The sequence below is a fragment of the Pinus tabuliformis genome, chromosome 7 (assembly GCF_031772625.1).
Source record: "Pinus tabuliformis cultivar Carrire ecotype Pingquan chromosome 7, CPIR1, whole genome shotgun sequence".
Lineage (NCBI taxonomy): Eukaryota > Viridiplantae > Streptophyta > Pinopsida > Pinales > Pinaceae > Pinus > Pinus tabuliformis.
In genome coordinates, this window is record NC_142293.1 from 916,638,992 (window position 1) to 916,663,517 (window position 24,526).

General features: G+C 41.6%; 1 protein-coding gene across 1 annotated transcript in view; it reads left to right on the forward strand.

Annotated features, from left to right (window-relative positions):
* The window catches only part of LOC149250647 (putative acyl-activating enzyme 19), a 467,065-nt gene extending 454,657 nt beyond the window's left edge, over positions 1-12,408 (forward strand). The window contains 2 exon segments of the mRNA XM_089459163.1: positions 10,971-11,089; positions 11,214-12,408. Of these exon segments, the coding sequence (XP_089315289.1) occupies positions 10,971-11,089; positions 11,214-11,583 (489 nt within the window). The 3' untranslated portion in view covers positions 11,584-12,408.
* Positions 12,409-24,526: the final 12,118 nt, after the last annotated feature.

Below are 24,526 nucleotides of genomic sequence, written 5' to 3' on the forward strand. Positions count from 1 at the left end.
CCCTAAGTTCAGCAAATCCTTAAAAAACCAAATTTTCACAAACAAACAAACAAATACACATATCTAGCCTAAAATTCATTTGCTTTAAAGTCATATCACTGATAAGAGACTTAGAGAGATCCCTCTCATGCTCAGTAGGGCTAGCTACTGAGCTGAAGTGGTTTGAGGTTACCCTTGTCGATTTCCTTTTCAGCCTAGGAGATTGTAAGGACTAATAGATCCCAGGGTGTTGGATGCTCGTGATAAGAGGGTGTCCTGGATATTAGTTGACGTGGATTATGCTGGAGGCCTGTTTAAGAGTGTTATACTGGGATGGGGAACATTGTGTATCGATCAAAGGATCGACTACTGGGGCACTCCTTTTCGTTGCTTATTATGCCACCATACAAGACATCTATTGGAGAGATTCCCTAGGCAATTTCATGGAACTGGGGCACTACGTCGTGTTGGTGGCCTGCCTTCTTACAACCGCTCTCATAGACCTTCCCGACCTTAGTCGGGATCAGAACAAGGTACATTTACATCCTCAGATGAGCCCTATTTTCTTGATAATAAATATATATATATATCTGTTCTTCTCGGTCACTCACTACTTCCCGAGGCGATAAGTCAATCTCTTGTCTGGGGCAGTTTATGGACCCTCACGATCGACTCCCATATTTACCTTTAGGGGAACTCTCCATGTTGTCTGATGATGGCCCTGCCTTCCATCCCGCTCCCCATTTGGATTCACATCCTATTTCCCCCACTGTGGTTGCCTCTGCCATGCTCTTGCCATCTCATTTGAATGCTTCCGCCCCCTTATCCTCTAATCCTATACTGTCCACACATTCCCCTCCATCAGAGCCATAACTTCCTTCCCCGCACAATTCGATGGATAGTGATTTAGAATTTTTAAAGCTAAACCCGATTATGGACCTTACTGCTCTTACTGTTCACAAAGGGAGGTCTAGTGTCGTTTCTCCTGTCATCAGCCCTGCGTCTGCCAAGGACGTCACCACCCGTCGTCGGGCCAGAAAGGGTAGTCGGCATTTCAGGGGGAAGACATCTGGTAAACACCTATTTCATGATTCCAGTGGACTTTTTGATGTTCTTGTCCTTGAATCCTCCTCTACTGGGGCCCTTAGAGCATGTGTGCCCCTAGAGACTGGGTCATGATGTCCATTATGTCCTTCAATATGCATGGCTTTGGGGATGCTGCTAAACGCTAAATTTGGCCACCACTTCCTTTCTGTTTGGCCTTTTATTGTCCTCATTCAGGAAACTATGGTGGATTCGGCTAGGTCTTTGGCATACTTTAGACTGATCTATCCTCGTTGCTGTATGCCTACTATCGATTCCTGTGGTTTATTCAAGGGTTTCGTGGCTCTTTGGGACCCATACTGGGCAAATTTTAAAGCCTATAAGTTTTTTGCGGGCATCTTACTCTCTGGACACATTAACGGCTCACATGAAAAGCTTCATAGATGGAACATATATGCCCTATATGCAGACAAATGATGTTTTTGGGACCGGATGGAATCCTCGAATATACTTAATATTGGATCATTGATTATTGCAGGTGATCATAATGTGATTTTATCTACGTATGAGTACTGGGGGTCGATGGGTCATGGTGACACGCTATGAATTCACCTCAACACTCTCTTTGGGGATAACCACTTGGTAGATGTTTGTCCTGATCCTCTTGAGCCTATGTGGCATAATGGCAGATGCGGTGGTGAATATATCGGAAAGAAACTTGATTGTTTCATGGTACATCAAAATCTATTCAAAATCTTGGGAAATTCGAGATCGCAGGTTGTGAAAATGTATATCTCGGATCATTGTCCTATTATTTTGCAATTGTTGAAGAATTTAAGGCATCTAGGTTATAATGAGATTCTTCTGACGATGATAACTATTTGTGAAGCACTTTTTACTTTTTCTTATTAACACAATCTTCTCTAATTATTATTAGTGTGTGATCTCTTTCTTCATCAAACAATTACCAAAAAACAAAAGAGACAAGAACACAAGAAGTTGGCTCTCAGCCAGGGCAAAACATCTCTCTCCTAGAGAGGAAGACCCTTTTGCAAATTTCTCTTATTGAAGCTTAAGTTGACAAATGCCAAACCCTAGACCCTTGACCAGTAGATCCTCCAAGCACAAGACACAGTGTCTCTTCCTTTTGTCCTTCAATCAATGCCCTTTTCCGCTTTGCACCTTGATCTCTTCCTTCACACTTCTTCCAGCAACTGATGGCTCTTTTTCTGGCAACTGCAGAAACCCTAGGTCTCCTTAGAGACCTCTTCTTTGGAGTCTTCCTTTCCTTCTCTACTTCGCTTGGAAATCTTCCCTTTCTTTGACACGTAGGCTAGACAATGAGCCCTTCCTTGAGAGATAATTCCGAGTTGAAACGTTTATCCTCTTACCTTACTGCAGATCTAAATTCTTCGCACGTGTGGCTGATCCAGGGCTTGAAATGATCCCTTTTACTTGCTTCCTTCCTTCATTTTAGGTGTCTTCTTCTTCACTAGAGATGGAGGCTTTATTAGAAGCCTTTTCTTTAGTGTTCCACGGGGACGCGTCCCCCAGGGTCGGGTGCACGCACCCCTCGCACCCGGGACGAGGAGTCTCTTGGGGGTGCGTTTCCCCACGCACCCTTTTTGGGGAGTCTTGGGGAGATGCAAGGGGGTGCGTTTCCCCAGTGTGGGAGTCTAGACTCCCCAAAAAGGGTGCGTCTGGGCATCCCCCTTCAGTGTGGGAGTCTAGACTCCCCAAAAAGGGTGCGTCTGGGCGTCCCCCTTCAAAAAGGGTGCTTCTGGGTGTCCCCCTTTAAATTTGTCTAATAAGACCCAAATTAAAAATTAAAAATCAAAACAATTAAAAAAATTTAAAATTAAAACTAAATAGAACAAAAAAATATTAAATAACTAAAAGTCTAAAACCTAGGTTCAAACTTTGAGTTATATAAATTTAGTGTTCAAACTTTGAAAATATTCTAGTATGTTTTGCTTTCAATTTAGATTCTAGAATGATGAATGATGAATTTAATTTTTAAATCAATGTAGATTGTAGAATGATGAATCATTGAATGATGAATGATATGGATCAATGTATTTGAATATTTCATTATTGATTTTTATTTATTTTATCGAATCTCATGGTATGTATGAATAATTCAATAATGAGACTTGAGTATGTCATATGAATGATGTATTTATCAAAATGAATGATGAGGATGGATCAATGATTCAATTGTCTATTTAATATTTTTATTCTTTCATTATTGAACAATGAACAATGAATATGAACTTGAATTATATATATATATATATATATATATATACCTCGACGTCTCCCCGCACCCCCGAAATTTCCCTAAAATTTGAGGGTGCTCCCACACGTCCCCCTTGTGCGTCTCCCCGCACCCGCGTCTCCCCACACCAGAGTCTTGGTGGAACATTGCTTTTCTTAGCCCAATCAAACTTGATTAAGTTGCTGCACTTGTGGATCTGATGTGACTGCAGAACTGCCCTCCTTTCTTCGCACATGTGACAAAATTAGGCCCTAAAATAGCCCTCCCAAACTTTGTTTCTCTTGCTTCTTCTTCGCTGCCCTAGAATCACCTTTATGCCTCCTTTTTGCACCTCTTTCTTGACTCTCTTCTTCGCTGATTTCAGAGATCACTTGATGGATCTTTTATGAGGTCGAACTGTCCTATATATAGGAGTTTGTCCCTCCACTTTGGGCCCACTTGAGCTAGTGAGGTCGACTTGACTTTAAGTGCACCAAAAATTCATTCTTTGAGCTGACTTGAAGAGGAGACTTGTCTTTGCTTTGGAGGATCTTTTTTGACATATTTCATTGACTCTAATACATAGATTGACATAGTGTAACATGCCCACATGGGTCTTCAACAGTTACATTGACTCTTTGACTTTCCTAGAAGCACTTAAACATGACCTATGAATGGACAAGAAATCCATTCTTGATAATGACAAAAATGATAATTCTTTTCTTTTACAAGTGCAAAGATCAATTTATGAAGACCGAACCTAGTTACACTTTCTTCAACAGCAATGACGTGTGGAAATGGTGTGGAAAGGTGTCCCCTTCAAATTCAACAGGACTTGGTTGGATGATGAAGACTTTAATAAATTGGTTATGGAAGTTTGGAATTCCTCTGGGAGGCAGCACGGGCGCTCCGCCATGGACAATATTTCCGAGAAACTATCTGTCCTAAAGAGCCAGGTTTGGGTTGTTGAGAAATCTAGGGCATAGAAATTAAGTGATTTCTCTTCTATTAGTAACTACTTGTGAGAACTTTTTACTTCTTTAGATTAGGATCTTCTTTTACTTAGGTTATTAGTGTTCTTCTTCATCAAACATCTACTAATGCATAAACCATAAAGAGACAAGAGACAAAATATAGGCTATCAACCAGGGCTAAAACCTCTTACTCTTTGAGAGGAAAACCCGCACAAATTCTTCTTATAGAGATTCCAATTGACGAATACCAAGACCAAGACCCTTGACCTATTTGCCACTCCAAGACCAAGACACAAGTTCTCTTGATGAGATCCTTTGACAACGACAATCAACCTTCTGCTCCTTTCCTTTTCTCGACTCCTCTTCCACTTCGATCTTCTTTAGCTTCAAATCTTTGGCCTTCCTTCTAGACTTTACCTTCTTTGTCTCAGCCTCTCTTTCTGTTGCACTTAAGCTTCAAGCTTTGCACTTTCTTGGCTACTCTTTCTCGACTCTTTCTTCTGCACCTAAACTTCAGACCTCGCACTTTCTCTTCTACCCTTTCTCAGCTCTTCCTCTGCACCTAAACTTCAGACCTCTCACTTTCTTGGCTACCCTATCTCGGCTCTTTTTTCTGTTGTACCTTTCACTTTTTGCTTCAGACTTGGTGACCAAAAATTTCTGTCTAAATGAAATTCGGATGGCCCTATTTACAATGGTTTGCCACTGTAATAAGCCGACTTGAAGAGGGTAAGCCGGCATGGTTGTTTGGAGGAGATAATTAATTCCATTTGAAGCCGACTTAAAGAGGGATGACGTGTGCTTGTCTTGGAGGGTTGCTTGACATTTCTGTTGACTCATACATAATAGTAATATGCCCGAGAAGGGTCCTTCATACATGACATAGACTCAAATTGATTTTATGACCAATCTTAAGGACTCAAAATGGGAGTCATACTAAAATAAAATTCCTTTCTCATGAAACCCATGAGACGAGAATTACAATAATAAATTTATTTTTCTTCTTTTCATCAATTACGTAAAATCACAATTACACGTCATTATAAAGACCGAATCTAGTTACTTTTCAACACAAGTATGGGATAGGGAGAAGAAGACCTGACTTTACTTGGAACTAAAAGCCCTAATCGATGAAATACAAAGCATTGGTAGGAGCCTCCCGGCGGGGCCACCCTCCCATCACAGTCTTGATCGATTGAAGATCTTGGAAGAACAGTGGCAGCACATCCTGTTGATACAGGAGCACACATGGAAACTAAAAAGTCGAGCAATTTAGATTGGTGTGGGTGACCGGAATACAATTTTTTTTCACAAATTCGCAAACCATCGGGGGAATGACAATGCTATTTGGAGTATTAAGGGCACAGACGGGACATATAGATATTCCAATGTGGAGATCCAGAGAGAGGCAGTAAAAACTTTCTTAAGCCTCTACACAACCAAAACTCAGACTCTCATCGAAAATCAACTATGGGGTGTTGAGGAATATTCTGTGATGTTTGATCAGGAAGCAAATGAGACTCTCTATAGGCCAGTCTCCTTGGAGGAAATTCTACCGGTCTTAAAAACTTTTGCTAAGGACAAATGCCCAGGACCTGATGGATGGACTGTGGAACTCTTTCTGCATTTTTTTGAGCTTATGGGAGGGGAATTATTGGATATGGTTGAGGAATCAAGGATCAAGAGGTTTATTTCAGGCTCTATTAAATCTACCTTCATCGCCCTTGTCCCGAAGGTCAACTCTCCAAGCACTTTCTCAGACTTTAGACCGATCTCATTATGCAATATTATATATAAGCTAATTTCGAAGGTGATTGTTGAACGGATAAAAGGTTCTCTCTCTGTACATATTTCCATGGAGCAATTTGGGTTTTTACGTAATAGATCTATACATGATGTTATCGCCATCGCTCAGGAAATCAAACTTCGGAGTAGCAGCAATCAGTTGCCGGAGGTGATTCAGTGAAGTCGAAGCAGTGTGAGAGGGGTAGGGATAGTAAGGCCGGAAGGAAGTTTTTCCAGTCTAGTGAGTGCATAGCAGAGAGACAGAGAATTCCACAGAGAGGTTGACACAGTGCAGAAAGGTAGCGCAGAGCTTCAAAGGGAGATCCGTATTTTGTTGAGGAGAAGTCGAAATTCAGTGCCAGAAGCGGAGTGGAGGCCCGGAGGCCAAGAAGATCGAGTTTCCAGAGTAGCAGCTAATCAATCAGGAAGAGAGACGTTCGTCTGAGCAGGCTGACACAGATCTATGTAGGGTGACGCAGAAGCAGCAAGGGGCAACTCATCTTGAGCCAAGGTCAGTGTCAAATCACTAGTGAAAGTGAAATTTTTGTCACTAGACTTTTATCAGTCATTTTCTTTGTATGGAAACCTAGATTTGAGCTTCCATAGATTTGAACTCAGATTTACTACTGTATAATAATAAAACCCTCAATCGCTGCGCTGGTTTTCCCAAGTTGGGTTTTTCTGGGGACATTAGTCCAAAAATAACGATATATTATTGTGTGTGTGCATCTATTCTTCCAGTGTTTTTATTTCTTCCGAGGTATTTATTTTGTGAAGGTTGCAATGTATATGTTTCGATATTTTCCATAGGAAACTGCAAATACTTTGTTTGATTAATTTAACAAATAGAAGAAACATTATTAATTGTTGCAGTAGGATTCGGGGTTAGCCAAATTTTCACATGGTATCAAAACACAGGTAGAAGTCGAAGAGCTCAGTGGCAGCAGAGGAGAAGGAGGTTCGAATTTCTGCATCAGCAACAGTTCTAAACCCCTGAATTTTCACATGGTATCAGAGCACAAATAGAAGTCGAAGAGCTCAGTAGCAGTAGAGGAGAAGAAGGTTCGAATTTCTGCGTATGCAGCAGTTCGAAACCTTCAAGAGGCAGTGCAGTCCTTGGGCCAGGAGGATCATTTTCTGACGAAGATTAATTTCTCTGAGAGAGTCGACAAAGAATAAATTTTCCAAATTAGAGATTACCAAAGGCAGACACAATATTTTTTCCTTGCAGAGTAGATCTTCCGCTGGGACGCAGTTATTTTGCAACAATTTGCTAGTGCAAAATATCGTCAGGAGGAAGGAAGAGCACACACTGAGGGAATTCTTTCCTCAAGGGACTTCTAGCCCAGAAGTTCGAATTTTCCTAGCAAAACAATAGTAGCCGTGAGAAGATTTGCCCACTCCAACAGGGAGTGCGTAGAGCTAGTCAGCAGCTACACAGAGGAGAAGAGGAGGAATTCGACATTTTTGTAGAGATGGCATCAGCAAGGCTGAGAGATCAGGATCAGTTGGATGGAACCTCCAACTACGTGATCTGGAATGCAAGAATTTCCTGTCTTTTGGATGAGTACGATCTCAAAGCTTATATCAATGGAGTGGTAGTTGTACCCGCAGATGCAGATCCGCTTAAGGCCTACAAGAAGGAGATGGTGAAGGCAAAGAGGTTGATTCTCGATGGAGTTCAAGATCACGTGGTGTCTCACATAGCTGGCAAAGACACTGCCCAGCAGATGTGGGAAGCACTTGCTACGTTATATGAGGGATCTTCCGAGCAGCGGAAGATGTATCTTGAGGAGAAGCTGAGATGCACGAGGATGCAGAAAGGGGAGCGCATAGACCCCTTCCTTACTAGGCTTCAGGATATCCGAGATCAGTTGTCTGCAGTAGGGTCAGCGCCTCAGCCTACAAAGTTGGTGCGGTTTTCCCTCAACAGCGTTTCCGAAGAGTGGCAAGTCTTCATCCAAAGTATTCTAGGCAGAGAAAAGTTGCCAGATTAGGATTGTTTGTGGGATGATCTGCAGCAGGAGGAGATGAGGCAAGATTTGGTGAAGACCACCATCACTGGCAACAGTAGTGGGATGAAGCAAGTAAAGGAAGAGGAAGATGTGGCCCTCGCACAAAAAGGTCAATAGGAGCAGCGCTTGAGGAAGGACATTTCCAAGGTGAAATGCTTAAGATGTGGTGAGCTTGGCCACCACAACACTCAATGTCCTCTCAGAAAGAAGGACAACGAGGAGAAGATGTGGTGAGCTTGGCCACCACAACACTCAATGTCCTCTCAGAAAGAAGGACAATGAGGAGAAGCAGAATCAGCAAGTTGCATCTGCGGAGATTGACAGGCTGCCGTCCATATTGGAGGAAGAGTTTTCCATGATCATCGAGATACCTCCACGAGTGAGGTGGGGTGATTTGGTTTTATAGCCCCACACAGCTACAGGATGGGTAGGACGCTTGAGGAGGTCTACCTCATGAATCAATACCTTGCTACGAGAGCCCAAAACATGCAGCAACAGGATGGATCAGTGGCAGTTGGTACAGTCGGGTGCTAGAGTGACAGATGGAGTAGCTAGTAGCATGTCAGATACTGGGCAGCGCAGTGCAGAGTTGGTAGGAGTGCAGTTGGCACAGAGCAGAGTCAGCAACAACGCAGAGGCTTCAGTGATAGCACAGAGTCTAGCAGCAGTCAGAACTCAGGTGATAGATGCATCACACTGACCACAGTTGGTTTAGTATTTTGGATGCTTTTCCATTGCAGTTGTTGCAGTTGCAACAGCAGCAGATGGAGAGGGAGTTGCAGTGCAGATGCAGTGTTGGTAGCAGTTCAGCAGGGCCAGCAGCAGCACGGATGCAGCGTTTATCAGAGTTGTGCAGTAGTTGGTGGGCAACAGCAGCCAGACATCAGCAACATAATAAGAGATGGTGCAAAGACAGGGTAGTTCTTCAGTGGGTTGCATCACTAGAACACATTCCTCGCTAAGAGGGAGTGTTGATTTTTGTAGCATTCGATGTGTTCTAGCCACGAAACTTTGTGAAGGCTAAAATACATATATTTCCAAAACTTAGAAATCGTTTCTGGAAATTCCACCTAGAGATGACTTAATTAAAATAATTAATCTTTTTAATGGCGCCTAAGTCTAAACTTAGGAAAACTGATTAATTAAAGTGTATTAATTAAGTTATGGTGAAATCTTCTAGAAGAAGACATGGATCAAGTTCTAGTTAATCTTAGCCATTGATTATGTTTTAATCTTGGTCATTGAAGCCTCAACGAGAGATTATAAGAAGAAATTCGATGGGGGTTGGAGAACACACTTGAGCCACAAGGAATTCGATATTGTTGGGGAATCGAACTCCAGATTAGTATCAATCAATTGTCGGAGGTGATTTAGTGAAGTCGAAGCAGTGAGAGAGGGGAAGGGATAGTAAGGTCAGAAGGAAGTTTTTCCAATCCAGTGAGTGCATAGCAGAGAGACAGAGAATTACACAGAGAGGTTGACGTAATGTAGAAAGGCAACGCAAAGCTTCAAAGGGAGCCTGGATGCCAGAAAGATCGAGTTTCCAGAGTAGCAGTTGATCATTGAGCAAGAGAGACGTTGGTTCGAGCAGGGTGACGTAGAGGCAGCAAGGGGCAGCTCATCTTGAGCCAAGGTCAGTATTAGATCACTGGTGGAAGTGAAATTTTTCTCACTAGACTTATGTCAGTGATTTTCTCTGTATGGAAAGCTAGATTTGAGCTTCCATAGATTTGTACTAAGATTTACTACTGCATAATAATTAAACCGTCCGCTGCTGCACCGGTTTTCCCGAGTTGGGTTTTTCTGGGGACATTAATCCAAAAATAACGATGTATTATTTTGTGTGTATTTATTCTTACGCATTATTTATTTTGTGAAAGCTGCAGTGAATATGTTTCGATATTTTCCGTAGGAAATTGCAACTAATTTGTTTGGTTAGTTTAACAAATAGAAGAAACATTATTAATTGCTGCAATAGGATTCAGGGTTAGCTGAATTTTCACAGGGTTTTTTTTGAACAGGTAAATGGGGTAATTTTGATCTCTTGCTGTTTTTATTCTCACATTACAAGATGGTTATTTGGCAATGATAGAATTATGTAACTGGATTTTTGTCCCTTAATAAAATTCAGTTTAGTTTTTTTCCTCTGAAAAATAATATTAAGATCTCTTCTTTGAATAATCCTTCAAGTATTAATAAAGCAAAAATGATCTTCATCCGATCATTATAAGAAAATTGTCCTTTGTTGATGTTGTTGGAAATTACTTTTGACTCGTTTTCACTAATATTTAATAGAAATACTTAAAATATTCCATTCTATTATTTTTTGTCAAAAATTCTGTTCAAAAATTCCATGTCTTTTTCATAATTGAGTTTGCAGTTTTTTTGGACCTCAAATATTTTTTTACTCTCGAGTTTGAAAAGAATATATAGTATGTACTATAGACTATAGTAGACCGTTGGTTTAAAGGAAACAAGATATCCTTAACTGATCGAAATGATTTTTTCCTGCGCCAACTTCCAATATTGATGGAAGGGAAGTGGTAATTAAAAAATAAAATGAAACTTGGGTGAGTGCTTGAGTTCAAGTCTTATGAAATATTTTCAGTTTTTTCTAATTTATCGTCCATTATTTGTGAATATACCGGTTTTCTGCAATTTCTGATTCCAAAACTGGAACAAATTGCTGCAATCTCATCCAGCAATTCAAAATACAAATCTGAAGGTTCTCGATGAAATGTTCAAAATAGCCTTGTTATCTGCAATCTTTAACTATAATTAGTTATAAGCTTTAATAGTCACTAACTAATGGAGGTTCTAACATGCCTATTACAGAAGTGATATGTTTGGTTAATTGTTAATTCTGTGCTTACATTTCCACAATATGCAGCTTAATCCTTTATTATGTGTTTTCAGAGGAAAGGCAACTGTCTCTGGAAGCACCTTATAGGGGAACCTATTACTTCGTCAGTGTTTGTTGACGAGACAATCCAATTCCTCTTGCAGCATGAAAATCAACCAGACACAATATACAGGTGTAATCTCCAACTTTGCTGATTATCGCTCAAATATGACAGCTGTCATGGTATTTTACGAATCTCAATATTATTAATGCTCTGTAAGTTTTTGCTACATGTAATCCATGTTGCAATATCCCAGGTTGGCGTGCGTTTGCAGTACCTCAGGAACCATTTATATATTGAAAGTTGATTCAGATGCAGCAAACAGGCACAATATTGCATATTCAGATCCATTCAGCAGTTTGGAAGAACCACAGAATGTGGCAATAAACAATTCTAACTTCACTCATACTAAAGGCCAAACAGAGAATTGTGCTCTTAAATTTCCTCATACAGATGCGATAAACAACTCTGAAGACCAAATGCCAATTTTTCAGTTCACACTATGTCATGAATACGCAAAATTGGAACTTTCAGGGGAAATATTTTCATCACCTATTATGGTTGGAGGCCGCATATTCGTTGGTTGTCGTGATGACCATGTTTACTGCATTGACGTGGAACTTTGAAAACAACAATGTTTGTCATTGCTAGTTGGGCATTGGACATGTGTATGTGTCCAATGACAGTGATTAAAGCACCGGACACATGTTGCAAGTTCATCCTCAAATGCTCCCAAGTTGTTGGCGGTACTGAAAACCCTGCAGATTAGAGTTAAATCTCATGCCCACTGCTGCTACTCTACTACTCAGCTGCTTGTGCATACTTGATCTGATATACTTGGTTTGATATAACTGCTTTAACTGTACCAATTGTTGCCAAGCAGTAATTGATTTCAGCGTAAAAGGAAATGTTAGTTGGGCATTGCTTATGAGCCCCACAGGGTTCATACGTGGGATATAGCACTCGTATATCCATGGTAGTCTATTGGCCTTAATTGATATTTGTGTGACCCTTCAAATACTTGGATAGGAGCACCTTAACTATATTGATCAATGCAAGGACATGCAAGCTTCAAAGTACAAATGTTACTCCCAGCACTCAAAGGGAAAGGCCCACTTAACCAGGCTAATTCCACTGCAAATGAGTCATTGTATTCTACAAACTACCGGCACTCTAATTCAATCGACTGCTTATCATCTATGAGGATTGCACATCTAAGAGGGAACAACAGATAAAAACTCGAAAAAGTATGAAGATGCCAACCTCTATTATGGGAAAGGCCACTGCACAACAGCACACTAAAGACTCCCTATGCTGGCCTCTTGTCAGAAAAAAATGTCCCATACCACTTTGTAGGATAAGCATCGAAAATTGGCCTGATGAGCATCTGACCACTTAAAATAATTGAAAATTTGTAGCTTCTTGAATTGTGAAATAAGAGGCTGTGTAGAGTTTCCTTTATAAGTCAGACATGCCGTGGAATGGCTAGAAAGTCGTCGTAATTAACATGAGAAAACTATAACGTGCAATATGTAAGAAAGAATACCTTTATCGTATTTTTTCAGAACTGAAATGATCTATAATTAATATGGCAGAAAGTCAAGTTAAAATGAAAGATGAATTCTAGCTGTGATTGAAATGAAATCATGGCATTTTCTGAACTCCCGCATGGCATCTGTTAGGAAACCCAAGAAGATGCTGCCAGAAATCATTTTTAATTTATTTTTTTTATATAATATGGAAATCAATTGCTGATCAGAATACGCAACAAAATCTAGGATGAATTGAATTACTTTCTCTCACACACTTGGACTCATCACATTATCCACAATAAGTTATTTGATTTTGCTTATATACTAGGTAAGTAACTGCTGAATCATCACATTGCAAATCTTTTTATTGTCTTCCCAGGTGTCCTGTAAACACATGTACCCTATTCTGAAGATCATGTGTTCTTTCCCCTTTCAGATACTACTATTAAGTAATAAATTGTGTCCTGTGATCTTGCTAAGGCAACTTCAGCCACTTTCTAAAATGGCTGGATTCTAATATGCAGATGATGTCTTTGTGTGACAGAGCCACTATTAACATCGAAATGCGTCTTTTGATCTTTGTAAGGGAAATGCAGTAACTATGGGAGTTTTGAAAAGCACAAATATGCTCGCACTTTTGTTAATAGCATGTGCCTTAGCACTAAATTTGTTTTAATTTTTATCCCATATATTATTTAGAATGCCTATAGTTGTGTCCTCAACAGGGACTCGTGTTTTTGGTGTATCTGCATGTATATCATTACGTGGGAATCTCATAGAGGGAAATCACTGATTTTACAGGAGTATGTTGTTATAAGCTACTTTTAAATATGCCCTACATTTGCAGGGATCATTAGGCCAGGGGCCTGTGGCATCTTTAGCATATGAGGTTTCTCATACACATTTAAATACCACCCCATTTTCATCCAGCATGTTTTTTTTTACCCTTTATAACTTACATAACTTATGAAAAACACTAGAGTTAAAGTTAAAGTTTTAATGTTAGGAAGGGGAAAGTGAGGGAGGAGATTTTATAGTCACAAAAGTTATTCCAAGGAGGATAGAGGAGGATCTTGACAGTGGCTGAAGGTCAAGGGGTACAGCTTGAAACTGGGGTCCATGAAAAAACCATGGAGTCGAATTTTTCATTTTGGACAACCCAAGTAAAACAAATTTTGCAGAAAATGGAATTTCTGGAAACTGAAAACAACAAGCTCCATTCTGAAATACACACCCTCTCTACCAGAGTTTCGGAGGTGGAAGGGGATAATTTATCCCTTAAGAAGATATTACATGAAAGCAAAGAGCAGGAAAATCTCCATCCTCCAAATGATACGTTGCATGCAGAAATTCTCGACCTTAAAAGCAAGCAGGAAGAAATCTGATCCCAACAGGCCACCTTCAAACAAGAAACTGAGACACACATCAATTCTTGGGCACAGGTGGTTCGGGCAAAGGATAAAACTCCTACCCCTCTTGCAGCAGTTGAGGAGGTGGTGCAAGAAAAACTTGTGGAAGAACGCACCAGACGAGCAAGAGAATTGAATCTCAAGGTGAGAGGTCTCCCCTTACCTCACTCCTCTCTGGATCCTATGGAAGTGGGGGCTAGGTTCCTTCAGGATACCCTTAGCCTCCCCAATATAGCTCTGGACAAAGCTTGGTTGGGCTACGACTCCACTCTCTTCCTCAGGTTTCAGACTGCATCCGATTGACTCTGCACCCTCAAGGCTAAGCAGAAGTTGTTTTCTCTCCCCAGTAGGATTTTCTTGGATGAGGACCTCACCCGAGCACAGGTTGCAGAACTTAAACAATCCAGAGAACAGGTTATGGCAGGGAGGGAAATGGGCAGTTATCAGGAATCTTCAGGCAGTCATTCGAGACTCCTTCCCACCTGGGTGGGAACCTCGAACTGGAGGTTCCAAATGACGGGCCCGCTTGGGGAGACGACAGGGTACAGGCATCTCTATCCGTTGTTGGAATGGCAATGGATCTTTTTGGTCATCGCCAAGACTTTTGTTGACGCTCTCAAATTAGGGGACATCCTCTTCGTGATTGAGACTCATGCAAGCCCTATTCGACCTCTCCCAGATATCACAGGTTACCATTGGTTCTCAGTTTGCAGGCAGGAGACGAGGAGGTCAGGAGGGGTTAGAGGATCAAGTGGAGTTGCTTGTTTGGCTAGTGACTCACTTCGGAACAGGGTATTTGTGGTAGTCGAAGATGAGTTTTCCAGGTTTATGTGGATTTGGATTAGCGTCTGATTCTCTTGTCCGAGGAACATCTACATTGCAATCTATTACTTTCCCCCGGCCTCTTCACCATTTGCCATCCATAATGGCTCAAATGGGGACCCCTTTATAGACTTGTACACCAGCATCACCCAATACTCTGTTGTTGGGGAAGTCATCCTCCTAGGTGACTTCAATGCTCATACTAGAGATCTCCAGATCCCTCTCCACGATCGATTAGAGGACATGTTTTGTACCCAGGGGATAGATCCAGATTCAGTTGGGCTTCATCGGATGTTAGATGATGCTTTGGGGCCCACAACAGTTTATGGTAAGCATCTATTGCAGTTGGGGAAATCACAAGAGTTGTTAATTCTAAATGGTCTTCCATGTTTCCCAGACTCTCGCTTTTTCATGTGTTGGCCATATGGCGGGGGTGCGAGTGTTAGGGTCTAACCCTAACCCTTTATTTATGTAATAAGGTCGAGTCATAGTTATAGTTAGTTAAAGAGTCAATAAAGCCCGTATTAATAATTGTAAGTGGTTGACTCGCAATTAAGAAAGGCACCACAGTTAGTTGTAAATGGGCCATGGTATTAGATGGATGGTATTGAGAGAACCATGGTAATGACCCATGGTATTGTATGTATGAATCCTAAATAAAGGATAGAGACTCCCCATTGAGGAATATCGTGTCCTATTTTGTAATCGAGCTCTACTCTACTCTGTTGGAGGTTGCCCCCCATGAAGAGGCAAGTGAACATTGCTTTCATCTCTGAATAATAAAATACTAGTTGTTTTTCCCATCTTGTTTTGTATTTTGGGTTGCATTTCTTCACATATTTGGTATTCTAGAATTTCTCGCAGGTTAAGAACATAACAAGTGGTATAAGAGTGTTTTCCAAGGCCGGTGGTACCTCCATTTTTGGCATAAATTTTTTAGGCTAGAGACGTGTTTCGGCGTCTTTAAACCATGGGATCTGTCGTTGAGCGCATAAACCTGCAGATTTGGGGAGGCATGCATGCAAGAAATACAAGAGGTGGTCACGCTTGTTGGACTCCCTTTTAACCGCTGTGGGTACCCCTTCGAGTAGTAGTGCATTAGACAGAACCGCGCATGAACTGCCTTCCACGTACCCTTTGGGTATATCAGAAACCCCCTAGGCTCACCTGAAACCTCACCTTAGATAAACCGTCAATCGTCTTGCTGCTACAGTACACTGAGAACAGCACTCGGGAGATTACTCACACGTACAATAGGGTAGTCGAGTAGTACGACTAAGGGTACGGTTGATCCTCCTTAGTTAGTGCCCTGAAAGATTGGGTTGAGTACTATTGTTGGACCCTTATGTATATTGCGATATGTAGCACCTGACACTCCTTTGAGACCATAGTTCCCTCGACTCTATGAAGTTCGCCCATTATCTTATTTGCCAGAACAGTAAGGCTTATGTCATCGCCGCAACAATTAGATGCACCAATTGAGGGTCTACTGCCACAGTACCATTCAGATCTAGCAGTTGGGCTTTAGTCGCCGTCATAGTACAATTCACATTCAAAAGTTGGGGGTTTCGCAGGCAAATCAGACCATTTGCATAGCTTGTGGCTCTTATAGCTTGAGGCGATTCTCGCAGGACATTCGGCAGGATCAAGTTTTATGGAATTTGGCCACTGCAGTATTGATAAGTGAGTAAAACTCCATTCGTCCTAGTTTTCCTGAGACGCTTATAAGAGACTTAGCCCATAAGAATCAAGACAACGAGCTGATCGCAGTGGTACCATTCACTTGTTAGCTTCAATTTTCGGGCAATCCAAATTTTTTTCAAAGTGATGACAAGTGACCAAGATCTGTGTCTAGTAGAAACCAGAGCTGAAGTCATGGCCAATGAGAAGATCGAGTGCCTTGAGCAAAAGTTGGATAACTTCCAGGGCCTAATGGACCAGATGCAGAAATTCATGAACCAATTCAAACCGAGCGCGTCAAGGTTGCATCCGGAGGCACATGGTGGTGATGAAGACCTGGAAGGATAATTTAGCCATCATAATCACTTCCATGGAAATCACCAACATTCCCACCCTCGGCCACCCAGGCTGGACATGTATAAATTTGATGGCTCTAATCTAGCAGTATGGGTAGCACAAATGGAACAATATTTCATTCTGAATGATATCCGAGATGATCAAACCAAACTACGTTTGGGATCCCTTTACTTGGACCAAGAGAGATGGCAATGGTGGTAGTGGCATCAAAAATGCTATCCCGAGAACACAACTTGGCAGGTGTTCTCAAAATCTCTTTGTAACGTTTTGACAAAGAATCTAATTTTTTGGGTCGTCTTACTATGCTCAAACAGACAGGCATAGTGAAAGAATAAATTGCAACCTTTGAGACATTGGCCTTCTGCACAGACGGTCTAGGAGATGAATTCTACTTGGAATGTTTTATAAGTGGCCTCAAAGAAGCCATCCAAGCACATGTTCGGATGCACCACCCACCTACATGGATCGATGCTTGCAACAAGGCTATCGAAGTGGAACATGCTTTAGCTGGCCAGTCTCCTCGCCCAAATTTCATAACCAAGGGACGCCCCACCCAGGCTTAGGGCACTACCCAAACACTTAAGGTTCAAAAGGTGTCTCCAGCAAAAATGGCTGAAAGAAGAAAACAAGGATTGTGCTACTACTGCGATAACAAATACTTCCCCAGGCATAAATGTAAGGAACCCAAATTCTTTCAAATTGATGTTATTGATCACAACTCATCTGAGGAAGCCCCACCCCTTGAGGGACCAGAGGACGAAGTTGAGGAAACCTAGCAGGACAATGAACTCCCAGAGGAACTAGTTATCTTGCTACATGCATTGGCGTGCATTTTTGTGCCCCAAACTCTCAAAATCAGAGGCTTTATTAACATCGCCCTGTAGTAGTATTGATTGATAGTGGCAACACTGATAACTTTATCCATCAGCAAGTCGCCGAAGTTGTTCATTGTTTTGTCAAGGCAGTCACTAATTTCTAGGTCCAAATTGATGATGGGGGGACAATGAAATGTGAAGGCCGCTGTGAAAATATCAAACTTGAGATGGGAGATTACCACCTAAAGACCCACATGTTTGCGATTAACATGGGTGGTTGTGACATTGTCTTGGGTGCTGAATGTCTTCGCACACTAGGCCCAATCACCATGTTCTTCCAAGAGTTATATGTGAGCTTTAAGTAGAATGACCACATGCATACTCTCCGTGGACTCCAGGGAGGTGCTCCTTCTATCATCAACTCGCATCGCATGGAAAAGTTGTTGAAAAAGGGCCATCATGGAGTTATCGCCCAGTTTAATGCCATCCACGCCATCGAGCCCACTATCATCCTGACATGCAACAAGTCTTGAATCGACACCAGCAGGTATTTGACAAACCTAAAGAGCTTCCACCCTCTAGAGGGGAACATGATCATAGCATCACTTTGGTCCTAGGGGCACAATCGCTGAATGTGCGGCCATATCAATATCCTTTTGCCCAAAATAATGAAATTGAAAAAATCATCAAGGAACTCCTTGAAGCCGGTGTCATTCGTCCTAGCATCAATCCTTATTCATCACCAGTGGTCATGGTGCTCAAGAAAGATGGGGAATGGCGCATGTGTCCAGACTTCAGGGCCCTCAACAAGCTCACGGTCAAAGACAAATTCCCTATCCCGGTTGTTGATGATCTGTTGGATGAACTACATGGTGCTCAATTCTTTACTAAGCTAGATCTTCGCTCTGGCTATCACCAAATACACATGAAAGAAGTAGACATTCCCAAGACTGCTTTCCAAACTCATGAAGGCCATTATGAATTCTTGGTCATGCCATTTGGTCTCTGTAATGCCCCATCCACTTTTCAAAGCCTCATGAATCACCTGCTGAAACCATATCTCCGAAAATTTGTCCTCGTTTTCTTTGATGACATTCTCATCTACAACCTCACTTGGGAAAAACATCTTCAGCATGTAGACCTGCTCTTGCAACTGCTCCGGAATCATAAATTATTTGTCAAATTTTCCAAGTGCTCTTTTGGCATGGAAGAAGTTGAGTATTTGGGCCACATTGTGGGTCGTGAAGGTGTCCGGGTGGATCCCAAAAAGATATAGGCAATGCAAGATTGGCCCCAACCAAAAACCTTGAAGAGTTTGAGGGGATTCTTGGGTCTCACTAGCTACTATCGCAAATTTGTCCACAATTATGGTCGCATTGCTAGACCCCTCACTAACCTTCTCAAGAAAAATTCATTTCTCTGGATTGATGAAGCACAACAGACTTTTGTGGCTCTCAAACAGGGCATGTGTTCCACTTCGGTATTGGCACTACCCAACTTCACCAAATCTTTTGTGATTGAATGTGATGCTTCAGGTACTGGTATTGGTGTTGTCTTAATGCAGGAAGGTCGACCCTTGGCTTTCACCAGCCAACAATTGAGTGGGAAACATTTGGGACAATCTACCTATGAGAAGGAGATGATGGTCATCTTACATGCAGTAGATACCTGATGACCATACTTATTGGGGTGGCGTTTCCAAATCCGCACAGACCATCAAAGCCTCAAATATTTTTTGGAGCAACGTCTATCCTCGCCCCAGCAAAATAAATGGCTAGCCAAAATGTTGGGATATGATTATGAGATAATTTACAAGAAAGGGCGTGACAATGTAGTAGTGGATGCTTTATCACGCCAATTTGAGGATGAAAGCACCCTGCTATCAATCTCTCTTCCCATACCAGATTGGATTGAAGAAGCCCACAAGGAATGGTTTTCACATCCCTCTCTCTCCCAACTCATTAATAACTTGAGAGCATATCCTCATTCCTCAGTTGGCTACTCTTGGAAGGATGAAATTCTTCGCTACAAGGATAGAGTAGTTATATCGTCGACATCCACCCTCAAAATGCGCATTTTGGTAGAGTTGCACTCATCTCCCACTACAGGCCATGCAAGCTTTCAAAAGACTTATGCTCGCACTCGTTGTTCTTTCTTTTGGACAGGAATGAAAACTGACATTCTTACTTTTGTAGCTGAATGTGATGTGTGTCAATGCCACAAAGGAGAAACAATCAAGTCACTAGGCACCTTACAACCATTGCCCATCCCTGCCTCAATCTGGATGGATGTTTCTATGGATTTCATTACTGGTCTTTTGAAGTCAGGCAACAAATCAGTCATCATGGTGGTTGTGGACTGACTTTCTAAATATGCTCAATTTTGCGCTCTACCCCACCCATTTAACCCCACTTTGGTGGCTCAAGCTTTCATGGACCAAATCTTCAAACTACATGGCATGCCCACTTCCATTGTGTCTGATCGTGACCTGACTTTCACCAGTAACTTTTGGCAATAACTTTTCAAGCTACAAGGCACCCAACTCCAACTAAGTACTTCATATCATCCCCAAACTGATGGTCAAACTGAAGCAGTCAACAAATGTTTGGAGACATACCTAAGGTGCTTCACTTCAGAAAAGCAACATCAATGGGTACAGTGGCTACCTCTAGCTGAATGGTGGTATAATTCTAACTATCATGCAACGACCAAGATGACTCCATATGAATTTCAATTGCAGCAGAAGCAAAGATAAAGAGAGTTCAACTAGAGGGTTTCAAGAGAGATCCTCTGTAATGTTCCTAAACATGAAATTAAGTGATAAACAAAGAATGCAAACATTCTAGCAATCAAAAAAATGAAATTTACATCAAGCACCCATGAAAACACTGGAAATAGAGAATGACTGAGCCATTTTATTAATTCTTCAAAGGAAAATATAATGACAAAATAGAATGGCACTTGGGATTGTCTCAATGGACAAACATGACAAAACCTAGCTGAGAAAATGATGAACTGAAGGCTGCCCCAACTGTTGCACCAAAAATGAACTGTGTTGCCCACAAACTACCCTGTCTGTTGAAATTGAAGGGCTAGAATCATTTTTTCCTATGCTCATAAAATTATAATATTTCATCTCCTTGCTCCTTAGCCTAAACCCAAAAAAATCAGGAAGGGTTTGGTCTGGTTTAGACTTCTGAAATTCAACCCCCAAGGATCCCAACCTCAGTTGCAACTGCAAATATCGGCCTACTAGAATGAAGTTGTAAAACTTCCTAGAAAATGCCCTAAATCACTAAGATGATCCCTCCTATGAATCTCCTTCCTTCCCAGTTGTGATTTTGGGTTATAGCTCTTCCCCTTAAGACCCATAAATTGATTGGATTGGCTCCCTACGCTGTCCTCCAAGCCTAGAATTCAAACTGCCTCTTTGCTGCCCTCTCTTGCCCTAAAACTACTCCTAAATTGTGGCCCATTGATGTCCTTTAGATTCCCTGTCTTCTCCAGCTAATGGCTGGCCCAAGGTAGCTCTTTCCTCCACTGCATGTTCTCAACTGCTGGCCAAGAAATACACACTCCTTGAAGATAGTTGAATGAATGTGTTATAGATACTCCTTAGAACTCCTCGAAATGTTATGGAACTTCCTTCCTAGGCTGGCACTCAAATTCCCCTGAAGGTAAGGTTGAATTTATTGCTTGAGAGATTCGTGGCTTAACAGCCAGTTATCAGCTAAGCAGCTCCAGAAAACAGTGAAGTAAAACTTGATATACAAGAGTGAATGAATGACCAAGTGAGAGGCTCCTTCTCCTTATGACTTCATGGACCTTCCTTTGCCTCATGTGGGCCCCTCCAATAGCTATACAAATTCCCTCCAAGCAACTTGAAATGCCTAGTTCGAATTTCCATGTGGGTGGCCCCCACCTTCCACTAGCAAACTAATATGGCCGAAATTTTTCCTAAGTCCCTAAGTCGAAACTACTTGGGTCCTTTTCCTTGGAACAATTGTGAAAATTTGTGTAGAGATAAGCTTGTTACAAGTTTTTTTGGGAAGGGACATGAAATCCTCAAGCCATTTTCAGTAGATTTAATTGCTACCCTAGTTGGTCTCAAATTTCGATGGAAGTATTTACCACCCTAGTTGGTCTCAAATTTCGATGGAAGTATTTACCACCCTAGTTGGTTTTTTTATTTCCAGAAATTTTGAAAATCTTATTGCAGGAGCTTAGGGTCAAAATTATTTGCAAGAAGAATTCCACCCACTAAAGAGGCTGAAATTGTCTGAGAGGTCGTGTTCTCTTGTTGAGGAGGCCAAATTACCAAGAGGGTCGATTCCAACTATAGGTGTGCTGAATTCTCATTCCAAGGGGCCAAATTGTTAATCTTGCCAGGAGGGCCGAGTAGCAATTTTTGTGGGATTGATCCAATTATTCCAGGGGTCGTATTTTCTCTTTTCCCTCCAAGGCTGATTTTTGTATAACTGGGCCAAATTGTTGGAGTAAGGGGAATTGGCCACCATCAATTTCGAGGCCTTATTAGAGAATTTATCAAGGAGGATCGAGTTCGGTTTGAAAGGCTTGAATTTATCAAGACATGGGCTGAATTTTTGCACTGGGTTTTCACCCATAGGTGGGCCAAATTGTTATGGGAATAATTCCTAAGAGGACCAAGAACATTTGCAGACTTTTTGGATGTAGAGGCTGAGCTTCATTTCCAGAATTGCAAGGTGGGTTGAGTTATTAATTGGTGGAGCTGAGTCATTTTCCAAAGGGCTGAGTTGATGAGTAATTCCAAGGGGATGAATTTCTAGTGCGTGTAGGCCATGTTCACTTCCAAAATGACCAAATCTGATAGATCAGCCTCAAAAAATTAATTCCCAGGTTCCCTCTTCTTGTAAAAGACAATTTCCATTTGTTGATTGAAAAATACTTTGTTAGGGTGAAATTTTATGAATATAATTATTTGTTGTAGCATGGGTTCTAGTTTGCTTTGTAAGTGTTTATAAAAATTTCTAAATGTGTTTGGCTATAACAATTTTGGGTTTGTGACAGAATTAGCATACAAATTGTTTGTTAAAAGTATGCTATAGGAAAATTTGAGTTTTGAAGAAAATTTGTCTTCTTGTTAGTGTTGATTTAGTACAATGATATCAGAGCATGGTCTTGACCAGTTGTGGTACCTAAATTTATGATCCTAGAAAGATTCCAAATGTGACATGTAGACAAGGGCCCAAAAATAGGGAAAAAAAGGTTGCTAATTGGATGAGGACCAGATCCTATGGTGCACACTTACCCACCCAAAACAATCACATCCAATAGAATGGAGACCATTTTCTGACATGGGGACATCGATTGGGCAGTTGAGTGCAAAGTGTCAAAGAAGAGGGCAAAAGATTGGCAATACTGAGTAGGCATTGCAACTCTACTACCCAATTATCAAAAGTTGTTTGGGGGCATTCCACCAGGGAGGCCACCTGAAAAATACCATGACCTAGTGACTCAAACAAATACCCTCCAAGACCAAGATCAACTCAGCCTTCTACTGCAATGACTTTGACCTCCCACTGTAGATCTGAAATTCTGTCTCTCGGCAACTGTTGCTGCTCCTCTTAGAGACTTTGATCTCCCTTGAATAACGGTCAACTCCCACCTTCACCTACTTCTTATATCCCTGGATGCTCTAAGGTGCAAGCAGTGGATCAACTCCTACAAAATTGTGCAGCCATGCTAGCCCGTCTCAAAGATAATCTCCATCAAGCTCAAAATTGCATGAAGCAACAGGTAGACCAACATCGTTCAGAGCGCACATTTCATGAAGGGGATCAGGTATTCCTGCCATTGCAACCATATAAGCAAACATCACTCAAAGAAAAGGGCTGCCAAAAATTAGCTCCAAAATTATACAAACCTTATCAAATACTTCATTGCATTGGAGCAGTAGCCTACAAGCTAGCCTTTCCACCAACTTCAAAAATCCATCTAGTCTTCCATGTATAATGCCTCAAGAAAGTGGTGGGGAACAATTGCAGAATTCAAACCAGTCTACCTGAATTGGATGAAGAAGGTTCACTCTAGCTCCAACCTAAACAGGTCCTCGATATGCGAGAACGACATTTGCGCGGCCGCATGATCAAGGAAGTCCTCATCAAGTGGAAATACACCTCTCCAGAAGATGCAACCTGGGAACCAACCACTATTCTTCAGCAGTTTCCACAACTTCAGCCTTGAGGACAACGCTGCTTTTTATGGGGGAGGGCATGTTAGGGTCCAACCCTAACCCCTTTATTTATGTAATAGGGTCGAGTCATAGTTATGGTTAGTTAAAGAGTCAATAAAGGTCGTATTAATAATTGTTAGTGGTTGACCCACATTTAAGAAAGGGACCACAGTTAGTTGCAAATGGGCCACGGTATTAGATAGATGGTATTGAGAGAACCATGGTAATGACCCATGGTATTGTATGTATGAATCCTATATAAAGTATAGAGACTCCCCATTGAGGAATATCGTGTCTTATTTTGTAATCGAGCTCTGATCTGCTGAAGGTTGCCCCCTCGAAGAGGCAAGTGAACATTGCTTTCATCTCTAAATAATAAAATACTGGGCGCTTTTCTCATTTTGTTCTGTGTTTTATGTTGCATTTCTTCGCATATTTGGTATTCTGTGATTTCTCGCAGGTTAAGAGGACAATGAGTGTAGTTGATTATGTCCTCGCTAGCCAGAACTTGCTCCCTTTTATTCGCCATCTCTCGGTCTGCCCCATCCCCCTTGTTGATCATGCACTTCTTTCCTTCTCTCTCCAGTTTGACCACCCCCCCTTCCACCCCATCCTTCCCCTCGAGGCCCACCCCGAACCACCTTTCGATTTGACGAAGGCGGCCCTAACATCTTCTCCTCTACCCTACGCAAGATGCTCCCATAAGAAACCCAATTCTTCTTGTTTGATTCTGCTTCCAC